The sequence below is a fragment of the Stegostoma tigrinum genome, unplaced genomic scaffold (genome assembly GCF_030684315.1).
Source record: "Stegostoma tigrinum isolate sSteTig4 unplaced genomic scaffold, sSteTig4.hap1 scaffold_98, whole genome shotgun sequence".
Classification (NCBI taxonomy): domain Eukaryota; kingdom Metazoa; phylum Chordata; class Chondrichthyes; order Orectolobiformes; family Stegostomatidae; genus Stegostoma; species Stegostoma tigrinum.
Window position 1 is genome coordinate 922,691 of NW_026728821.1, and position 17,818 is coordinate 940,508.

The window sequence follows — 17,818 nt, forward strand, 5'->3', positions numbered from 1 at the left end:
TCATAAACCACAAAAGAAAAAGCAAATTAAAATGGTGTTTAGGTCTACAATTGCTTGCCAGCCGTAAAATAAAAAAATGAAGTCTCAAAATTCAGCATCCCAAACTGTGATCAGCTAACTTTATGAAACAAGGTCACACTCTAAATGTAAAACTGCATAAAATAGTGAATACGTTCTTTAAATTTCCTCAGGAAGTTTACCAGAAATGCCCTTGAGGGCCAAAGCAGCTCACCAGCAGTGGTGGCGGCTGGTGGTAACAGGGGAAAGGAGCAGGTGCAAGGAGTGAAGCCACTTCTTCAATAGCTTACATTTGCTACTAGTCCAGAAATTTCAGTCTGAGATAAACTCAACACCTTCACACGCAACTGCTGCTTGTGCTTTGTATTGCTTGTTCCTCAGAATTAGGGAGAGAATAGGAAAAGAACTCAGAAGCTGTTTCTTCATCAATGTGCCATGATCTGGAATGATATCCGTGTTTTTGTTTCTGTGGTATGTGTTACAGAGTCAGACAGCATGGAAACATCTCTGCCTTCATGAAGAGATTTCTGATTATCCAACCTATGGCCACCAGCTCTCCAGCCATTCCCTTTATACACTACTGTATTGCAAATGAAGCATAACATGGTCACATTTTGGATCAAACTCACTTCTTGACTGTTGCTCCCTTTTCTGGTGAACTTAAATTCTGAATTTCATCAGTATTCGGACAGTGTTCAGACTCAACGCTTTCACAGCTGCAAATGAACATGAAGAACAATTTAAAACACCTCAAGCAAACCCTTTCATCTTCAGTTAAATCCAGTAAAATACCCATGAAAATTGAAGATTCAGAATTACAAGCCTCCATCAGATGGTTTTATTAAACAAGTTACACACCAGATGGTGAAGATTTCTGAGTCAGCATAAAATGTTAGCCCATATGCTCCCCAAGTATTCTTGCTTGAGACTGGGATTACAGTTCCTGTGATGCTGTCCCACCAATAAGATGAATCTAGTTGCTGGATTTATCCACACACTTCTGAACATAAACATAGTACATGTTGTAATCCTCCAGTCCTCTGATACCACCCCTGCATTCAAACAGCATTAGGTTGTTGTGCAAAGTGCCACTGCAGCCTCAAGCTATTTTTTTCTTTCTCAGTATCCTCAGTTGTCTACAATTCACTTCCTTCTGAGTTACCAACACCAGGGACAACCAGCCGTTCTAATCAAAGCAGAAATTGCTGTAAAAGCTCAGTGGTTCAAATTACTCAAAAATGTTAACTCTGCTTTCTCGCCACAGATGCTGCCAGACCTGCTTAGCTTTTCCAGCAATTTCCATTTTCGTTTCAGTTTTCCAGCATCTGCAGTTGTTTTATTTTCACATTTCTAAAATGCTGTTTAACTTCAGCTCATCCTTGTCTCAACTATTTACTTTTCATCGTGAATTGGACATCAACTTCTTCTGACTAGTATCTCAGCCAGGCCCTTACATCTGTGAAGATTAAACAGTGATTTATGACCATTAGCCCCACTTTTGCGACCCTTTCACTGCTCACAAAGGAGGACGACATTCGGATTCCCTGTTAACATTAGCTGCCAGCATCATTTAGTTCAACACTTCCCTTCTGAACTACTTATAATTAACTCGGTACACATTGGGGTCATCAATAATCCTCATCATTTGTACCATTTGTCACTCTTTCCTGCTTGTGGAAACACTCTGAGACTGTCACTAAACAACCTCCTGCTGTAAGACAGACTATTGTTTCATTACAGTTTTGCCTGAACTTGTGTTCAACCTTACTTGCTGCAAACGCCTTCTTGCTCCTTTTGAAGTTGGACCTCCTCCAAATCAAAATTATTCTGGATTGTTCCTTCCTCTTTTCTGTAGCCAAAATAAATATCTTATGATATGGTGCTTCCTGAAATGATCCATGTCTGATATTTGATCGATAGTGTGTGTGTATGTGTGTGCACAATAATTATAGAAGTGGTAGTGCAGGTTGAAGATATCATCAGGATTCTGAACTTTAAAAATTGGAGCATTGTATGAAAAACAAATATGTTCTGACTAATCATGATTAAACAAAAACCTCCTGATTTCCCCTCAACTCTGGTATTTACCAACCACACTTCAGGAAGGGATTTGAGAGGGTGCACAAAACATCCACAAAAATATTACCAGAGATGACAAACTAGACAGCCCTGTGGAGAGGCTGAAGGAGCTTGGGCTGCTCTTGGAGAAGACTAAGAAGTGATTTTAAAAGTGTTCAAAATTATAAGGGATTTGGTTGGAATGGATAAGAACAATCGGTTCCTTGTGACAGAAGGCTTAAGAAGAAAAGGACACTGATTTAAGATGATCAGCAAAAAGAACCAATGGTGACAAGGATTTTTTTTTAAAAATAGCATCATTAGAAATTGGAAAGTTCTGCCTAAAAGTGTGGTGGATGCAGCTTCAAATGAGGTCTTCAAAAGTGAGCTACAATTTTCTAAAGGAGAGGTTTCGCAGTATTACACAGTAAAAGGACTTAGGAGTGAACGTAGGCAAGTCCCTCTTTGAGAGCTGGTACAAACATTATCAAATCATTGTCTCTGGGCTATTACCATTTGATGGCTGTACAACATTGCACAAACTGCTAGCTCCCCAGCTATTTCCTACCGCTTTGTCATATTCTGAATAATGATTCATTTTGTCATGCATGCAATTAAACTTACTGAGCAATTATTTCGCTGGATCCTGAAGAAACACAACTTCCATTTTCCTCACCATTTGCACTGTCAACATTTCCAGAACTGCAATTGATCAAAGAGCACAAATTAAGTCATTTAGAACAGGCAAACTCATCCAGAATCAAATCCAACTCAATTCAACACAAAAAAATCACAGTCGAGAGAGATGGATTGTTTTGACTTCCACAGGATGCCCACAGGCCTTCATACTGAGGCAGTGCTGGGGTGGGGTTTGGAAGAGACAGAGCAGGGCGATAAGGAGAGAAAACCATTTCTTCAGTATTTCACCCTTGTTGAAAGCCGTTCCTGCGCTGTGCAAGAACTTGACACTGAAAGACAAGCAAAATTCAATCGACCATTGAAAAGCTTTGAAAGCTTTATGCTAATTCAACATTATCTCACCTCCCAAAATAAGCCAAACATTGCAGAAGCAGTCAAGCAGTTGCTTCATGTGATTGCTATTGTCTGGATTGGTGCTCACTGCACTGCCAATTGGGGTATCTTCCTGAGGCAACCCTGACATAATCTTACAGCAAATCCCAACAGTTTGCTTTCACAGTATTAGATCCCAAATACCATACAACAGGTTTAATCTGTCGTCACATCAAATTTACTTGTCAATTACTCCTTCAGTTTCTGACAAACTTAGGTTTCTACCCACCACACAGTGTGACATGTCAATATTTTCACAGCTGCAACTGGTCACAAAACACCAAATAAATCATTTTACTTGTGCACATGATCACATTTTTAATTTCTGGCACTCTTATCTTATTTTGGCTGTGAGGGGGAGCCAGTGGGTAGATGAGGTGTAAAGATGTCAAATAAAGAACCTCTGCACTGGGACAGACAATAAACATCCCAAAAGAAAGGATTTAAGTTTAACTTCCTCATCTCTGAAAAAGAAACACAAGCTCTTTACAGACTATTGACAATTCAACCCTCACAAGCACAGCTTGTAACTCAAAGTTTGATTCGGAGCACTGATGTAGGAATTTGTCTTTGCTCAAATTCACTGAAGCTTAAGGTCAGATTAGTCACCATTGGCTGTTTTGCTGAAAAAAAAATCATTTTTCTATCCTAGATAATAAAATGTGAGGCTGGATGAACACAGCAGGCCAAGCAGCATCTCAGGAGCACAAAAGCTGACGTTTCGGGCCTGGACCCTTCATCAGAGAGGGGGATGGGGGGAGGGAACTGGAATAAATAGGGAGAGAGGGGGAGGCGGACCGAAGATGGAGAGTAAAGAAGATAGGTGGAGAGGGTATAGGTGGGGAGGTAGGGAGGGGATAGGTCAGTCCAGGGAAGACGGACAGGTCAAGGAGGTGGGATGAGGTTAGTAGGTAGCTGGGGGTGCGGCTTGGGGTGGGAGGAAGGGATGGGTGAGAGGAAGAACCGGTTAGGGAGGCAGAGACAGGTTGGACTGGTTTTGGGATGCAGTGGGTGGGGGGGAAGGGCTGGGCTGGTTGTGTGGTGCAGTGGGGGGAGGGGATGAACTGGGCTGGTTTAGGGATGCAGTGGGGGAAGGGGAGATTTTGAAACTGGTGAAGTCCACATTGATACCATATGGCTGCAGGGTTCCCAGGCGGAATATGAGTTGCTGTTCCTGCAACCTTCGGGTGGCATCATTGTGGCAGTGCAGGAGGCCCATGATGGACATGTCATCAAGAGAATGGGAGGGGGAGTGGAAATGGTTTGCGACTGGGAGGTGCAGTTGTTTGTTGCGAACTGAGCGGAGGTGTTCTGCAAAGCGGTCCCCAAGCCTCCGCTTGGTTTCCCCAATGTTTCAAAATCTCCCCTTCCCCCACTGCATCCCTAAACCAGCCCAGTTCATCCCCTCCCCCCACTGCACCACACAACCAGCCCAGCCCTTCCCCCCCACCCACTGCATCCCAAAACCAGTCCAACCTGTCTCTGCCTCCCTAACCGGTTCTTCCTCTCACCCATCCCTTCCTCCCACCCCAAGCCGCACCCCCAGCTACCTACTAACCTCATCCCACCTCCTTGACCTGTCCGTCTTCCCTGGACTGACCTATCCCCTCCCTACCTCCCCACCTACACCCTCTCCACCTATCTTCTTTACTCTCCATCTTCGGTCCGCCTCCCCCTCTCTCCCTATTTATTCCAGTTCCCTCCCCCCATCCCCCTCTCTGATGAAGGGTCCAGGCCCGAAACGTCAGCTTTTGTGCTCCTGAGATGCTGCTTGGCCTGCTGTGTTCATCCAGCCTCACATTTTATTATCTTGGAATCTCCAGCATCTGCAGTTCCCATTATCTCTCATTTTTCTATCCTGCTCCTTTAACAGTTCTGAGTTTAGTTAAAGATCTGGACAGAATAAGCTCAGGATTAATTCCAGGTCTCTGACTTGGGAAAGTGCCTGACTCCATGGATACACATGGCAAATGGCCAAATTAGATAATTCAAAATGCAAATTATTCAATGGCAATATTGTATGGGAGAAATACCAAGGCTCGGACACGGGGAGCAGGTTACATTCTTAATTGACGACATATTTCTTCAAATGTTACGGACATTTGGAGGACACTTCAATGAACTTGGAGGAAGTTTGTGGGGAGGGTGCAGCTGAAGCAGGAAGGAGGAACACAGAGAAGTGCTGAGGTGGGGTAGAGGAGATTAACTCATTTCTTTAGCAATTTGACCATAGCCACATTGTCCAGAAATATAACCTCAATATTGATCTGAAAACAATTTCCCATCTCAGTGTTTTGGATGCTTCAATGGTGATGCTATCATTTCAGACAACTGTCTCTGTTATAAATTTTCGAGGGAGGCAGCCCAGCAGACACTTTATTGTGACTGCTATAGTCTGGAGTGGCACTCATCACATTGCACTAAAAATTTTGAAGAAATCAATGGTTCCCCATCATTCCCTTTTCACACTGCTGCATTCCAAATGAAGTATAATTAAAACACATCAAAATTATTTCTGATCAACCTTGCTTCCTCATGGTTACACAGATGCCTGGCAAACTTTGATTCCCACCCACCCGACAATCTATACGGCCAAAATATCTGCAGCTGCAAGTGCTCATGAAGCACAAATTAAGAAAAGGATTTGCATCTACAACTGACTTGTAAACACTGAAAATAAATTTTGAAGCCCAAAATGCTCAGTATTTCAAGTCCTCATTCGGTTAAAGTCCAGATGAATGACTACACCAGATGGTTTGCTTTCCAAATTTTCAGAGAAAATATGTAGTTCACTCCAGTTACATCGGCTGGTGCATTTGACGGGAGGTGGGAGGTTTCGCAGTTTAGCATTGTTGCAAGTTAGACCACCAAGGTCTGGATGTTGAGGGCCAATCAAATTTTCACTGAACATTTTTGAATGTTTTCTATAGATCAAAGGCTGAAATGTGTCATTGATTTAATTACTGGCAATGGCCTCGGAGGGAATAAAGCTGTTTCTTTAATGTGATTTTTATCGTCTCGAATGGCGACATAATCTTTCAAGAGCTACTATATTCACAGCAATTTCTTTTCATGTTATGTATTACGAATGAAGCACAGAAGGATCAAACTTACTTTGAAATTTCTGCAGTTGCTTTCGGTGAACTTGGTTCTTCAACTTTATCAGAGTTTGGGCTGTCAAAGGTTTTGGACCTGCAATTCATTAAGACCATAAGACCATCAGACATTGGAGCAGAAATTAGGCCATTCGGCCCATTGAGTCTGTTCTGCCATTCAGTCATGTGTGATAAGTTCCTCAACACCATTCTCCTGCTTTCTCCCCATAACCCTTAATCCCCTTGATAATCTGTCTCAGTTTTAAATGTACTCAATGACCTGGCCCCCACAGCCTTCTGTGGCAGTGACTTTCACAGATTCAACACTCTCTGGCTGAAGAAGTTTCTCCAAATCTCCAATTGAAAAGATCTCCTCTTTATTCTAAATGTGGGCCCTTGGGTCCTAGTCTCTCCTACCAATGAAAGCATCTTTCCAACATCCACTCTGTCCACGCCATTCAGTATTCTGAAAGTTTCAATTAGATACCCCTCATCCATCTAATCTCCAATGAGTGTAGTCTCAGAGTCCTCAAATGTTCCTCATATTTTAAGCTTTCCATTCCCTGGACCTTTCTCATGAACCTCCTCTGAACCCGTTCCAGGGACAGTGCATACTTCCTGAGATACGGGGCCCAAGTCTGTACGCAGTACTCCAAGTATGGCCTGACCAGAGCCTCATAAAGCCTCAGAGGTACAGCCCTGCTGTTACATTCAAGTCCTTTCAAAATAAATGCCAACATTACATTTGCCTTCCTGACTATATAAGGCAAAAATTAAAGACATTGTAAACAAGCACTTGCACCCAGAAATGGCTTCCTTACAAAACGAACATTGAAAAATTTCATGTGGAATCCATAAGACCATAAGATATGGGGGCAGAAATAGCTCATTCGGCCTACTGAGTCTGTTTTGCCATTCGATTCTGGCTGAGATCTTTCTCAAGCCCAATTTCCAGCCTTCTTCTCAAAACCTTGATCCTCTTATTAATCAAGAACGCTTCTCTCTCTCTATCTTAAATAGACCTAATGACTTGGCCTCCATGGCTTTCTGCAATATTTTCCTCAGATTAGCCACTCCTTGACTGAAGAAATTCTTTCTGACCTGAGTTCTAATGGTTGGTCTCTTCACTCCACGACTGTGCCCGCATGTCCTAATCTCTCCTACTCGTGGAAGCATCTTCTCCGTTCCACGTGCAATCCTTCCAGGCCTCTCAGTATGCTGTAAGTTTCAATGAAATTCCAACCCATCCTTCTAAACTCCATCCTGTACAGAACCAAAACCCTCAACCACTCTTCAAATGAGAAGCCCTCTCAAGTTTTCAAGTACTTATCAACTGGATTTGTTAAACAGGCAACATTTCTGATGTATGTAACTACAATAGATCGAGATTTATTTTTCCCCTCCAAGCTTTAACTGGTGGTATACAATTGATTGTGATTGAGTCTGGAAGAGTAGCTGGGGGGAAGCTGCAAGGAAGAAGGAATTTCACCTTTCACACAAGTTTTCAGAACACCACCGTCTGTTTATTTTTGGGCAATGGGGGGAGGTGGGGCATGTAATAACATTGGAAAGCAGAGAGTTAGAGAGTCAAGTTTTTCAAGACTTTTACCTGCATTGCATAGTCCAATGTTTGGAAAAGAAACATTCCATTAAAGACCGTGTGTTAATGCATGCCCAATTATTCACTGGCAATTAAATTGGAGGTGAGAGGATTAGGATAATGGCAGGGAGGGAGTTTGCCACCAACACATTGCAAAGCTATGTTGAGATGGGTCAGTTCTCTTTGACACCTGGACTCTCCTTGACTTCTAAGGACTGCCTCCCTCATTTCCCTGATGGCGTCCACATACACAACCTCAGTGACAATCAGCATTAACAGTTGGGCTGAGAAAGATGCTGATCTGCCATCCCCTTCACTGGACCAGCAGCTGTCAAAACTGAGCCAAACCGTCAACTGGTGAGTAACACCGGCAGCAATCTCTGTATTGGTTCCTGCTGGAATCGGCCAAGGCCTCCAGGTTGCAGTTCCAGCAGAAGGCCTGCAGCAAGAACCACAAGCTTCCATCTAAAATTTCTTTTTACAACACTAGGAACAGAGCAAATATTAGAACAACAGCCAATTGTTTCTTTAATGTAAAAAAAACAAACTACGGACACCGACAACCTGAAAGAAAAGCAGATGTTTCTGGAGAAACTCTACAGGTTTTGCAGCATCTACAGACAGAAAACAGAGTTCAAGTGAAGCCAGGTGACACTTCTTCAGAGATGTGAAGTTCTGAACAGGGGAACCTTAACTCAAAGCGCCCACTCTGCTTTCTCTCCACAGATGCTGCTCAGTTTCGGGAGATAGCCTCTACGTAATGCTCCTGAAAATGCCAGACCTCCAGCAGCTGCCCTTCACATAGTTGTATTCTGATTAAAGCATCATTTCCTCACACATTGGATCAATACTTACTTTCTGATCTCTGCAACTGTCTCTGGAGGAATTGGATTTTCAAGCTCCTCACAGCTCGGAATGTTAGCATTGTTCCCGCTGCTGAAATTAGTTGTGAAGAATGTCATTTTAAACAAATACTTGTACCCAGTAATTCTTAGCTCATCGGCAGTTTCCTTTGTATTCCTTGTACTCTGAATAAAGCAAAACCTTAACCACTTATTGTATTCAAACTTACTCTTTCATGACAGATTTTAGAGTGCAAGGTTTCCCATCTACCTTGTAGTTTGCACTTTCAGGTGATCTGCAAATGGTCCTAAAATTGTTATCAAGTAAATTTGAGCAAACATCCACATCCACAAGAAAATTATCTCCATACACCTGAAAGACATTGAGTCGGCATTTTGCGCCATTGACAGCTAATTTTCGAACAACGGGTCAAGACGCAACTACAGAATATGGTCATTGGTCTCCCCGAAACCCTCAACGGTAGTTTGCAAGATAAGACCGTGAGACTGGAGTAAAGAGAGAGAGAGAGAGAGAGGGAGAAGGATGTAACAAATCCATTTCTTCAACATTTTATATTTGTTGCAAAGTCTAAAAATATCTCAAACAATGAGCTCCAGGCCCAAATATAGAAAGGCAACCAACTTTCCAGTGAAGAACTTCAGACAGCGTCTCTACATACAGGGCTGAATGTCCCAAGTCAACTGGCCTTGGCCTGAGACATGAAATTCTTGGCAAAGTGGAGGGGAGTTCAGGAGGAAAGCTGAACTCTCTTCTGCACCATTATACTGTATTGTCAGCGGTGGGAAAAGTAGCTGGTTTAATGACTCACTGGGCATGAATCACGTCACCAGCTGACAGTCACTTGTGTCTGTCTGTCTCTCTGGTAAATATTAGAGTTCCTCAACTCCCGCAGTGGACATTGGCCTGCAAATCTCTTTTCTATAAGCTCGGCAATGACAATTGTAATGACAGCAAAGAAAAGATTGCAGCTCTGCCTCTATTTCATCCTTTTGTCAATTGTTTTTATGAAAAAAGATCACCCTCCAGATTTAGTGTGTTCATGGACAGCAGTAGGTTTTTCTTCAAAACCTTCACAGGAGATTTGAAAGACACCAAAGGCAGACTGAGGGTAGGGGATGAGGTAGGAACCTCAATTCTTCAACATGTTGTATCCTTAATTCAGAGTTCAGCTATCTAAATGTTTGGCGACAAATGAAGATCTGAATAGTGAATGGATGAGCAATTTTTTTCACTGAACACTTTTGGATCTTTTCTGTTGATACAGCTTTTCTTTTCAAACAAACAAAATCTTGTAGATTTTTGATACAATCAAGCAACTTTGTTAATGTGACTGCTGCTGTCTAGTGTTTGCTGCATTGCTGTGGGAGGAAGGCCCTCCACAGATCTTACAGGAAGTGCCAGCAGGTTTTTTAACATTGTTGTATTTTGGATAAAACTTAATTAAGTCACACATTAGAGTAAAGCTTACTTTGTGCTCACTGAATCGATTACTGGAATCTCTTCTGCCTCTGAGGTGTCAAAGCTTCCATATCTGCAATTGGTCAGACAGCACAAACTAAGTGATTTTAAACAAGCTTGAATCTACAATTTGCATTCAGCCACTGAAAAACATCTTAAGGTTCGGGATTTCGGCATTTGACGCCTTGATTACCGAGTTTGTTAAAACATTACATTGAAACTCCAATTTGGCATTTTACAGCATACCTGCCGCATCCCATGCAACAGAGAAGAGTAAAACATTCAATGTGGTTCTGCCTCATCTGATCGTAACTTCAAAAATACATTCCTGCCTATCTGAGTGACCTTTCACTCCCTTGCTCTCAACAAGTATCTATTTATCTTTGCATTTACAGTATTCCAGTGCTCTCCTTTTACCATCTTTTCAGGAAGAAAACTTAAAAGAATACCCACATTTTGAGATATTTTTAAAAACCACTGTTTTAAGTTGACAACCACTGAATTTTAGACACTCGCCCTTCATTCTAGTCTCTTCTGTAAGGGGAAACACCGTCTGCATATCTACCCTGTACAAATGCTCAGGTTTTTTTCTTTCAATCACATTGCGCCTTCCGCCCTAAACACCGACTGATGCAAGCCTTGTCTGTACAAATTTTCCTTGTGAGGCAAGTCACTTAGTCTCGGTATTATTCTGGTAAACCTGTTCTGAACTGCCTCTCATATATTTACTTCCATCCTTAAATAAGGCTGACCACCACAAAGAAAAACATTCAAGATATGGGCTCACCAGTGATCCCGAATTTTGTGTTTAAGTTCCTTCATGATAAAATGAAAACATTTATTTGCTTTCCTAATTACTTCATGTGTCTGTACATAAGCAATTTGTGATTCATGCATGAGGATACCCAGAATCCACTGTATCTCAGAGCTATGCAATCTCCTTCAACAAAAAAAAACTGCTATGCTTCCTGCCAAAATGGACTTCAAATTTACCCATGTACAACTGTCTTTGTCAGATCTTTGACTACTTGCTCAACCTCTCTTTCTCTGCAGTATTCCAATGTCCTCTGAGGTTAATTTTTAAATGCATCTTTGTCTCTTCAGCACATCTGTCAGCCATAAATTCATTCCTTCGTAAGTCATCGACTGTTCGTCAATACTTCGAAAACTTGGCCAGAAACAGATTATTAAAATTATATTGAAATTATGTGATCCGAACAATTTTGAGCTCCAGTTAATTCTCTGTCTCAAATAAACACCTAAGTAAATGAGAACACTCATGCAAAAAGGGATGAATTCCTTGGATCTAATTACAGAAAACTAAAATAACTGTAGCATCTAGTCAGCCTGTTTCTCCCTTTCACTACGGATACAGGAAAATCTTGAAATGTAGGATGTGTGTCAGGTGAATGGATACTATTAGCATCCATTGAATTATGATGATCTTTTAGCCGAATTCAAATGGTTGACTCAAACACGAATCTTAAACACAACATCTGTCCAATTAGTAAAATGGATTTGAAATTTCGAATGGCATGGAAGCCATTTTGTTGTTGACTTTTTAAAATCTCGCAAGGATCTCCCTGCAAATGGAAACATTCACCAAAAGACAATAGACAAGTCAGTGATCTAAGCAGCCAAAGTAATAAACAGTTACACTGTGAAAGGAGGAGACAGTAAATATAACAGATGATTGTCTTAACCAGAACTATCTCAGAGCTTAATGAGAACCAACATCCTCAAATTTCAACAAACCACATTTTGCTGAGATTCCTTCGTTTTACAAATTTTTCGCTTGACCTTTAAAAGAATACCATCATCTAAGACGACTACAGGCACAACACAAAAGCAAATAAGAAAGTAATTACCTGCGAAGAATTGCACTATTGAACCTCTGAGAGATAATGTGAGACACATGAGTGAGCTGTCATGTTTAAAATTCGAGGGCAAGTATGGGTCATCTTTTTCTTTAAAACTCAAAAGCTTATTGCTGGAATTATTCTGCTGGAACATTTATTTACTTGGGCAAAGAAAGAGAATATTTTGGCCACAGGCAAAAAGAGAAACCCAAATTCACTTTTGAAAGGACCAGCTGGATCATTCCTGCAATCCATTGGGTTCATGCAAGCCAGCTCATTAGCTTACTGCTTTGAAGAAAAATCTAATCACCTCTGGTTATTTGCTGATCTTCTCAAATTTTATAAGCATAGCACATTTGTGAAACTTTTCATCCCCGGGGTGTCCCTATAATGTCAGAGGCACATCAATTGAAGGTCAGCAGCGGTGAGAATCGCTTTGTCTCTGAACTGAGTTTTGATCAGTTACCCCAAAAAACCATTTGTGATTGCATAAACTGTTAAATACTCACCAACATTCAGAAAACTAATGTATTAAAAAAAACTAAGGTGACAAGAGAAACCATCACTGATGTCATTTGAAAAATATGCAACCCATTATTACAGAATTGCGGTACTCCTGCATATTTCAGTGGTAAACAGACATTCATTTGACCAACATTTCAGTTTTGCAACAAGGCTCCTCATGCTGCATTCAGCTTCCAAACTTTTATTGTTATGCCCAACACAGACTTACAGAAATTGATAGATTTTTTTCAATTAAAATAGCACTCTTCCATTCACTACATGCAGAAACCTAGACATCCCAAACATTGTTTCAGGAAGCTCCAAACTACATAAAAAGCATTGAAGGAAGTCAACGTTACATTTTATCCTTAATCTCAAGGTCTAGTCATTGTCCTAACACATTCACCGCACTTATTAAACTTTGTGTTGTACTGGGTCAAAATCACTTCATTATTGCGAAAAATTAATCAAAAATACTTTGCCACCTGTCTCTGTATTATGTTTTGTGAGTATGTTTTATTCACTTTTGTCCCAAACCACTAGCGGGGTGCTTAATCATGATTTGTGCCACCATTTGGGATCAGGGATATTGGAAGGGGATAGGGGCACAAAACAGGAGAACTGAAGGACTGCTTTGCCTTGTTGTAAACAAACAAGTTCATCACAGGATGTTGTCAAGGATTCCTGCAGGAAATGGGAGAGCCCAAAATAGTTACAAGTTCATCTTCGAGAAAATAAAATCTAATGTAAATGTCGGGGAAGCAGAATGAACGTCACACACTGGATTCCACATCTCTTTTCTTTTCATTTTGAAAATTAGAACAGTTGTGTATTGCCCGTGAAATCATTCTGACTGCATTAATATGGCACAATATTTTGTGGGTCCTTTAAATCTCTTATGCATGCAAATCCACATTTAGCAAGAGATTACTGAATGCTGCAAGGCACCTGAAAATGTTTGCCAGTCTCCTTTCCTTCTACACTTCCCTTCTGAAGTACCTATATTTAACTCTGTACACATTGGGGTCATCAATAATCCTCATCATTTGTACCATTTGCTACTCTCTCCTGCTTGTGGGAACATTCTGAGACTGTCACTAAGCAACCTCCTGCTGTAAGACAGACTGCTGTTTCATTGCAGTTTTGCCTAAACTTGTGTTGAAATTTACTTGCTGCAAACGCCTTCTTGCTCCTTTTGAAGTTGGTCCTCCTCCAAATCAAAATTATTCTGGATTGTTCCTTCCTCTCTTCTGGAGCCAAAATAAATACCTTATGATATGGTGCTTCCTGAAATGATCCATGTCTGATATTTGATCGATAGTGTGTGTGTATGTGTGTGCACAATAATTATAGAAGTGGTAGTGCAGGTTGAAGATATCATCAGGATTCTGAACTTTAAAAATTGGAGCATTGTATGAAAAACAAATATGTTCTGACAAATCATTATAAAAAAAACTCCTGATATGCCCTCAACTCTGGTATTTACCAACCACACTTCAGGAAGGGATTTGACAGGGTGCACAAAACATTCCCAAAAAATATTACCAGAGATGACAAACTAGACAGCCCTGTGGAGAGCCTGAAGAAGCTCAGGCTGCTCTTGGAGAAGACTAAGAAGTGATTTTAAAAGTGCTCAAAATCATAAGGGATTTGGTTAGAATGGATAAGAACAATCGGTGCCTTGTGACAGAAGACTTAAGGAGAAAAGGACACTGATTTAAGATGATCAGCAAAAAGAATCAATGGTGACAAGGAATTTTTTTTTTCAATAGCCTATTCAGGAACTGGAAAGCTCTGCCGAATAGTGTGGTGGATGCAGCTTCAATTGCGGTCTTCAAAAGTGAACTACAATTTTCGAAAGAAGAAGTTTCGCAGTATTACACAGTAAAAGGACTTAGGAGTGAACGTAGGCAAATCCCTCTTTGAGAGCTGGTACAAACATCAAATCATTGTCTCTGGGTTATTACCATTTGATGGCTGTATAACATTGCACAAACTGCTAGCTCCCCAGCTATTTCCTACTGCTTTGTCATATTCTGAATAATGATTCATTTTGTCATGCATGCAATTAAACTTACTCAGCAATTATTTCGCTGGATCCTGAAGAACCACAACTTCCATTTTCCTCACCATTTGCACTGTCAACATTTCCAGAACTGCAATTGATCAAAGAGAACAAATTAAGTCATTTAGAACAGGCAAACTCGTCCAGAATTAAATCCAACCCAATTCAACAACAAAAAATCACAGTCTTGAGAGAGGGGTTCTTTTGACTTCCACAGGATGCCCACAGGCCTTCATACTGAGGCAGTGCTGGGGTGGGGGTTGGAAGAGATAGAGCAGGGCAATAAGGAGAGAAAACCATTTCTTCAGTATTTCAAGATAATAAAATGTGAGGCTGGATGAACACAGCAGGCCAAGCAGCATCTCAGGAGCACAAAAGCTGACGTTTCGGGCCTAGACCCTTCATCAGAGAGGATGCGCTCCTGAGATGCTGCTTGGCCTGCTGTGTTCATCCAGCCTCACATTTTATTATCTTGGAATCTCCAGCATCTGCAGTTCCCATTATCTCTTCAGTATTTCACCCTTGTTGAAAGCCGTTCCTGCGCTGTGCAAGAACTTGATACTGAAAGACAAGCAAAATTCAGTCTACCATTGAAAAGCTTTGAAAGCTTTATGCTAATTCAACATTATCTCACCTCCCAAAATAAGCCAAACATTGCAGAAGCAGTCAAGCAGTTGCTTCATGTGATTGCTATTGTCTGGATTGGTGCTCACTGCACTGCCAATTGGGGTATCTTCCTGAGGCAACCCTGACATAATCTTACAGCAAATCCCAACAGTTTCCTTTCACAGTATTAGATCCCAAATACTGAACAACAGGTTTAATCTGTCGTCACATCAAATTTACTTGTCAATTACTCCTTCAGTTTCTGACAAACTTAGGTTTCTACCCACCACACAGTGTGACATGTCAACATTTTCACAGCTGCAACTGGTCACAAAACACCAAATAAATCATTTTACTTGTGCACATGATCACATTTTTAATTTCTGGCACTCTTATCTTATTTTGGCTGTGAGGGGGAGCCAGTGGGTAGATGAGGAGTAAAGAGGTCAAATAAAGAACCTCTGCACTGGGACAGACAATAAACATCCCAAAAGAGAGGATTTAAGTTTAACTTCCTCATCTCTGACAAAGAAACTCAAGCTCTTTACAGACTATTGACAATTCAACCCTCACAAGCACAGCTTGTAACTCATAGTTTGATTCGGAGCACTGATGTAGGAATTTGTCATTGCTCAAATTCACTGAAGCTTCAGGTCAGATTAGTCACCATTGGCTGTTTTGCTGAAAAAAAAATCATTTTTCTTTCCTGCTCCTTTAACAGTTCTGAGTTTCCTTAAAGACCTGGACAGAATAAACTCAGGATTAATTCCAGGTCTCTGCCTGACTCCATGGATACAAATGGCAGATGGCCAACTTAGATAATTCAAAATGCAAATTATTCAATGGCAATATTGTATGGGAGAAATACCAAGGCTCGGACACGGGGAGCAGGTCACATTCTTAATTGAAGAAATATTTCTTCAAATGTCACAGATGTTTGGAGGACACTTCAATGAACTTGGAGGACGTTTGTGGGGAGGGTGCAGCTGAAGCAGGAAGGAGGAACACAGAGAAGTGCTGAGGTGGGGTAGAGGAGATTAACCCATTGCTTTAGTATTTTTACCAGAGCCACATTGTCCAGAAATATAACCTCAATATTGATCTGAAAACAATTTCCCATCTCAGTGTTTTGGATGCTTCAATGGTGATGCTATCATTAAAGGCAAATGTCTCTACCATGAATTTTCTCGGAAAGCAGTCCAGCAGACACTTTAATGTGACTGCCATAGTCTGGAGTGGCATTCATTACATTGCACAAAAAGTTTTGAAATCAATGATTCTCCATCATTCCCTTTTCACGCTGCTCCATTCCAAATGTTGCAGAATTAAAACATATCAAAAGTATTTCTGATCAAACTTGCTTCCTCATGGTTACACAGATGCCTGGCAAACTTTGATTCCCATCCACCCGACAATCTATACGGCCAAAATATCTGCAGCTGCAAGTGCACATTAAGCACAAATTAAGGAAAGGATTTGCATCTACAAATGACTTGTAAACATTGAAAATAAATTTTGAATCCCAAAATGCTCTGTATTTCAAGTCCTCATTTGGTCAAAGTCCACATGAATGACTACACTAGATGGTTTGCTTTCCAAATTTTCAGAGAATATATGTAGGTCACTCCAGTTACATCGGCTGGTGCATTTGAGGGGAGGTGGGAGGTTTCGCAGTTTAGCATTGTTGCAAGTTAGACCACCAAGGTCTGGATGTTGAGGGCCAATCAAATTTTCACTGAACATTTTAAAATGTTTTCTATCGATCAAAGGCTGAAATGTGTCATTGATTTACTTACTGGCAATGGCCTCGGAGGGATTAAAGCTGTTTCTTTAATGTGATTTTTATTGTCTCGAATGGCGATATAATCTTTCAAGAGCTACTATATTCACAGCAATTTCTTTTCATGGTATGTATTATGAATGAAACACAGAAGGATGAAACTTACTTTGAAATTGTTGCTGTCTCTTTTGGTGAACTTGGTTCTTCATCTTTCTCAGAGTTTGGGCTGTCAAAGGTTTTAGACCTGCAGTTATTTAAGACCACAAAACCGTAAGACATAGGTGCAGAAATTAGGCCATTCGGCCCATTGAGTCTGTTCTGCCATTTAGACATGGCTGATAAGTTCCTCAACACCATTCTCCTGCTCTCTCCCCATAGCCCTTAATCCCCGTGATAATCAGGAACCTATCTGTCTCAGTTTTAAATTTCCTGGCCTCCGCAGCCTTCTGTGGCAGTGAATTTCACAGATTCAAAACTCTCTGGCTGAAGAAGTTTCTGCAAATCTCCAATTTAAAAGGTCTTGCCTTCATTCTAAGGCTGTGCCCTCGGGGCCTCATCTCTCCTACCAATGGAAGCATCTTCCCAACAACCATTCTGTCCAGGCCATTCAGTGTTCTGAAAGTTTCAATTAGATCACCCCTCATCCTTCTAAACTCCAATGAGTATAGTCTCAGAGTCATCAACCGTTCCTCATATTTTAAGGTTTCCATTCCCTGGACCATTCTCATGAACCTCCTCTGAACCCGTTCCAGGGACATTACATCCTTCCTGAGATATGGGACACAACTCTGCATGCAGTACTCCAAGTATGGCCAGACCAGAGCCTTATAAAGCCTCAGA

At 41.1% G+C, this 17,818-nt stretch overlaps 1 protein-coding gene across 1 annotated transcript in view; it reads right to left on the reverse strand.

Moving 5' to 3' along the window:
• The window catches only part of LOC132209463 (ral guanine nucleotide dissociation stimulator-like 1), a 37,058-nt gene extending 19,563 nt beyond the window's left edge, over positions 1-17,495 (reverse strand). The window contains exons 1-7 of the mRNA XM_059644521.1: positions 17,145-17,495; positions 14,606-14,683; positions 10,175-10,237; positions 8,698-8,778; positions 6,262-6,339; positions 2,701-2,778; positions 648-734 (exon numbers count right to left, since the gene is read on the reverse strand). Of these exons, the coding sequence (XP_059500504.1) occupies positions 648-734; positions 2,701-2,778; positions 6,262-6,339; positions 8,698-8,778; positions 10,175-10,237; positions 14,606-14,683; positions 17,145-17,335 (656 nt within the window). The 5' untranslated portion in view covers positions 17,336-17,495. The remainder of the gene's footprint in view (positions 1-647; positions 735-2,700; positions 2,779-6,261; positions 6,340-8,697; positions 8,779-10,174; positions 10,238-14,605; positions 14,684-17,144) is intronic.
• Positions 17,496-17,818: the final 323 nt, after the last annotated feature.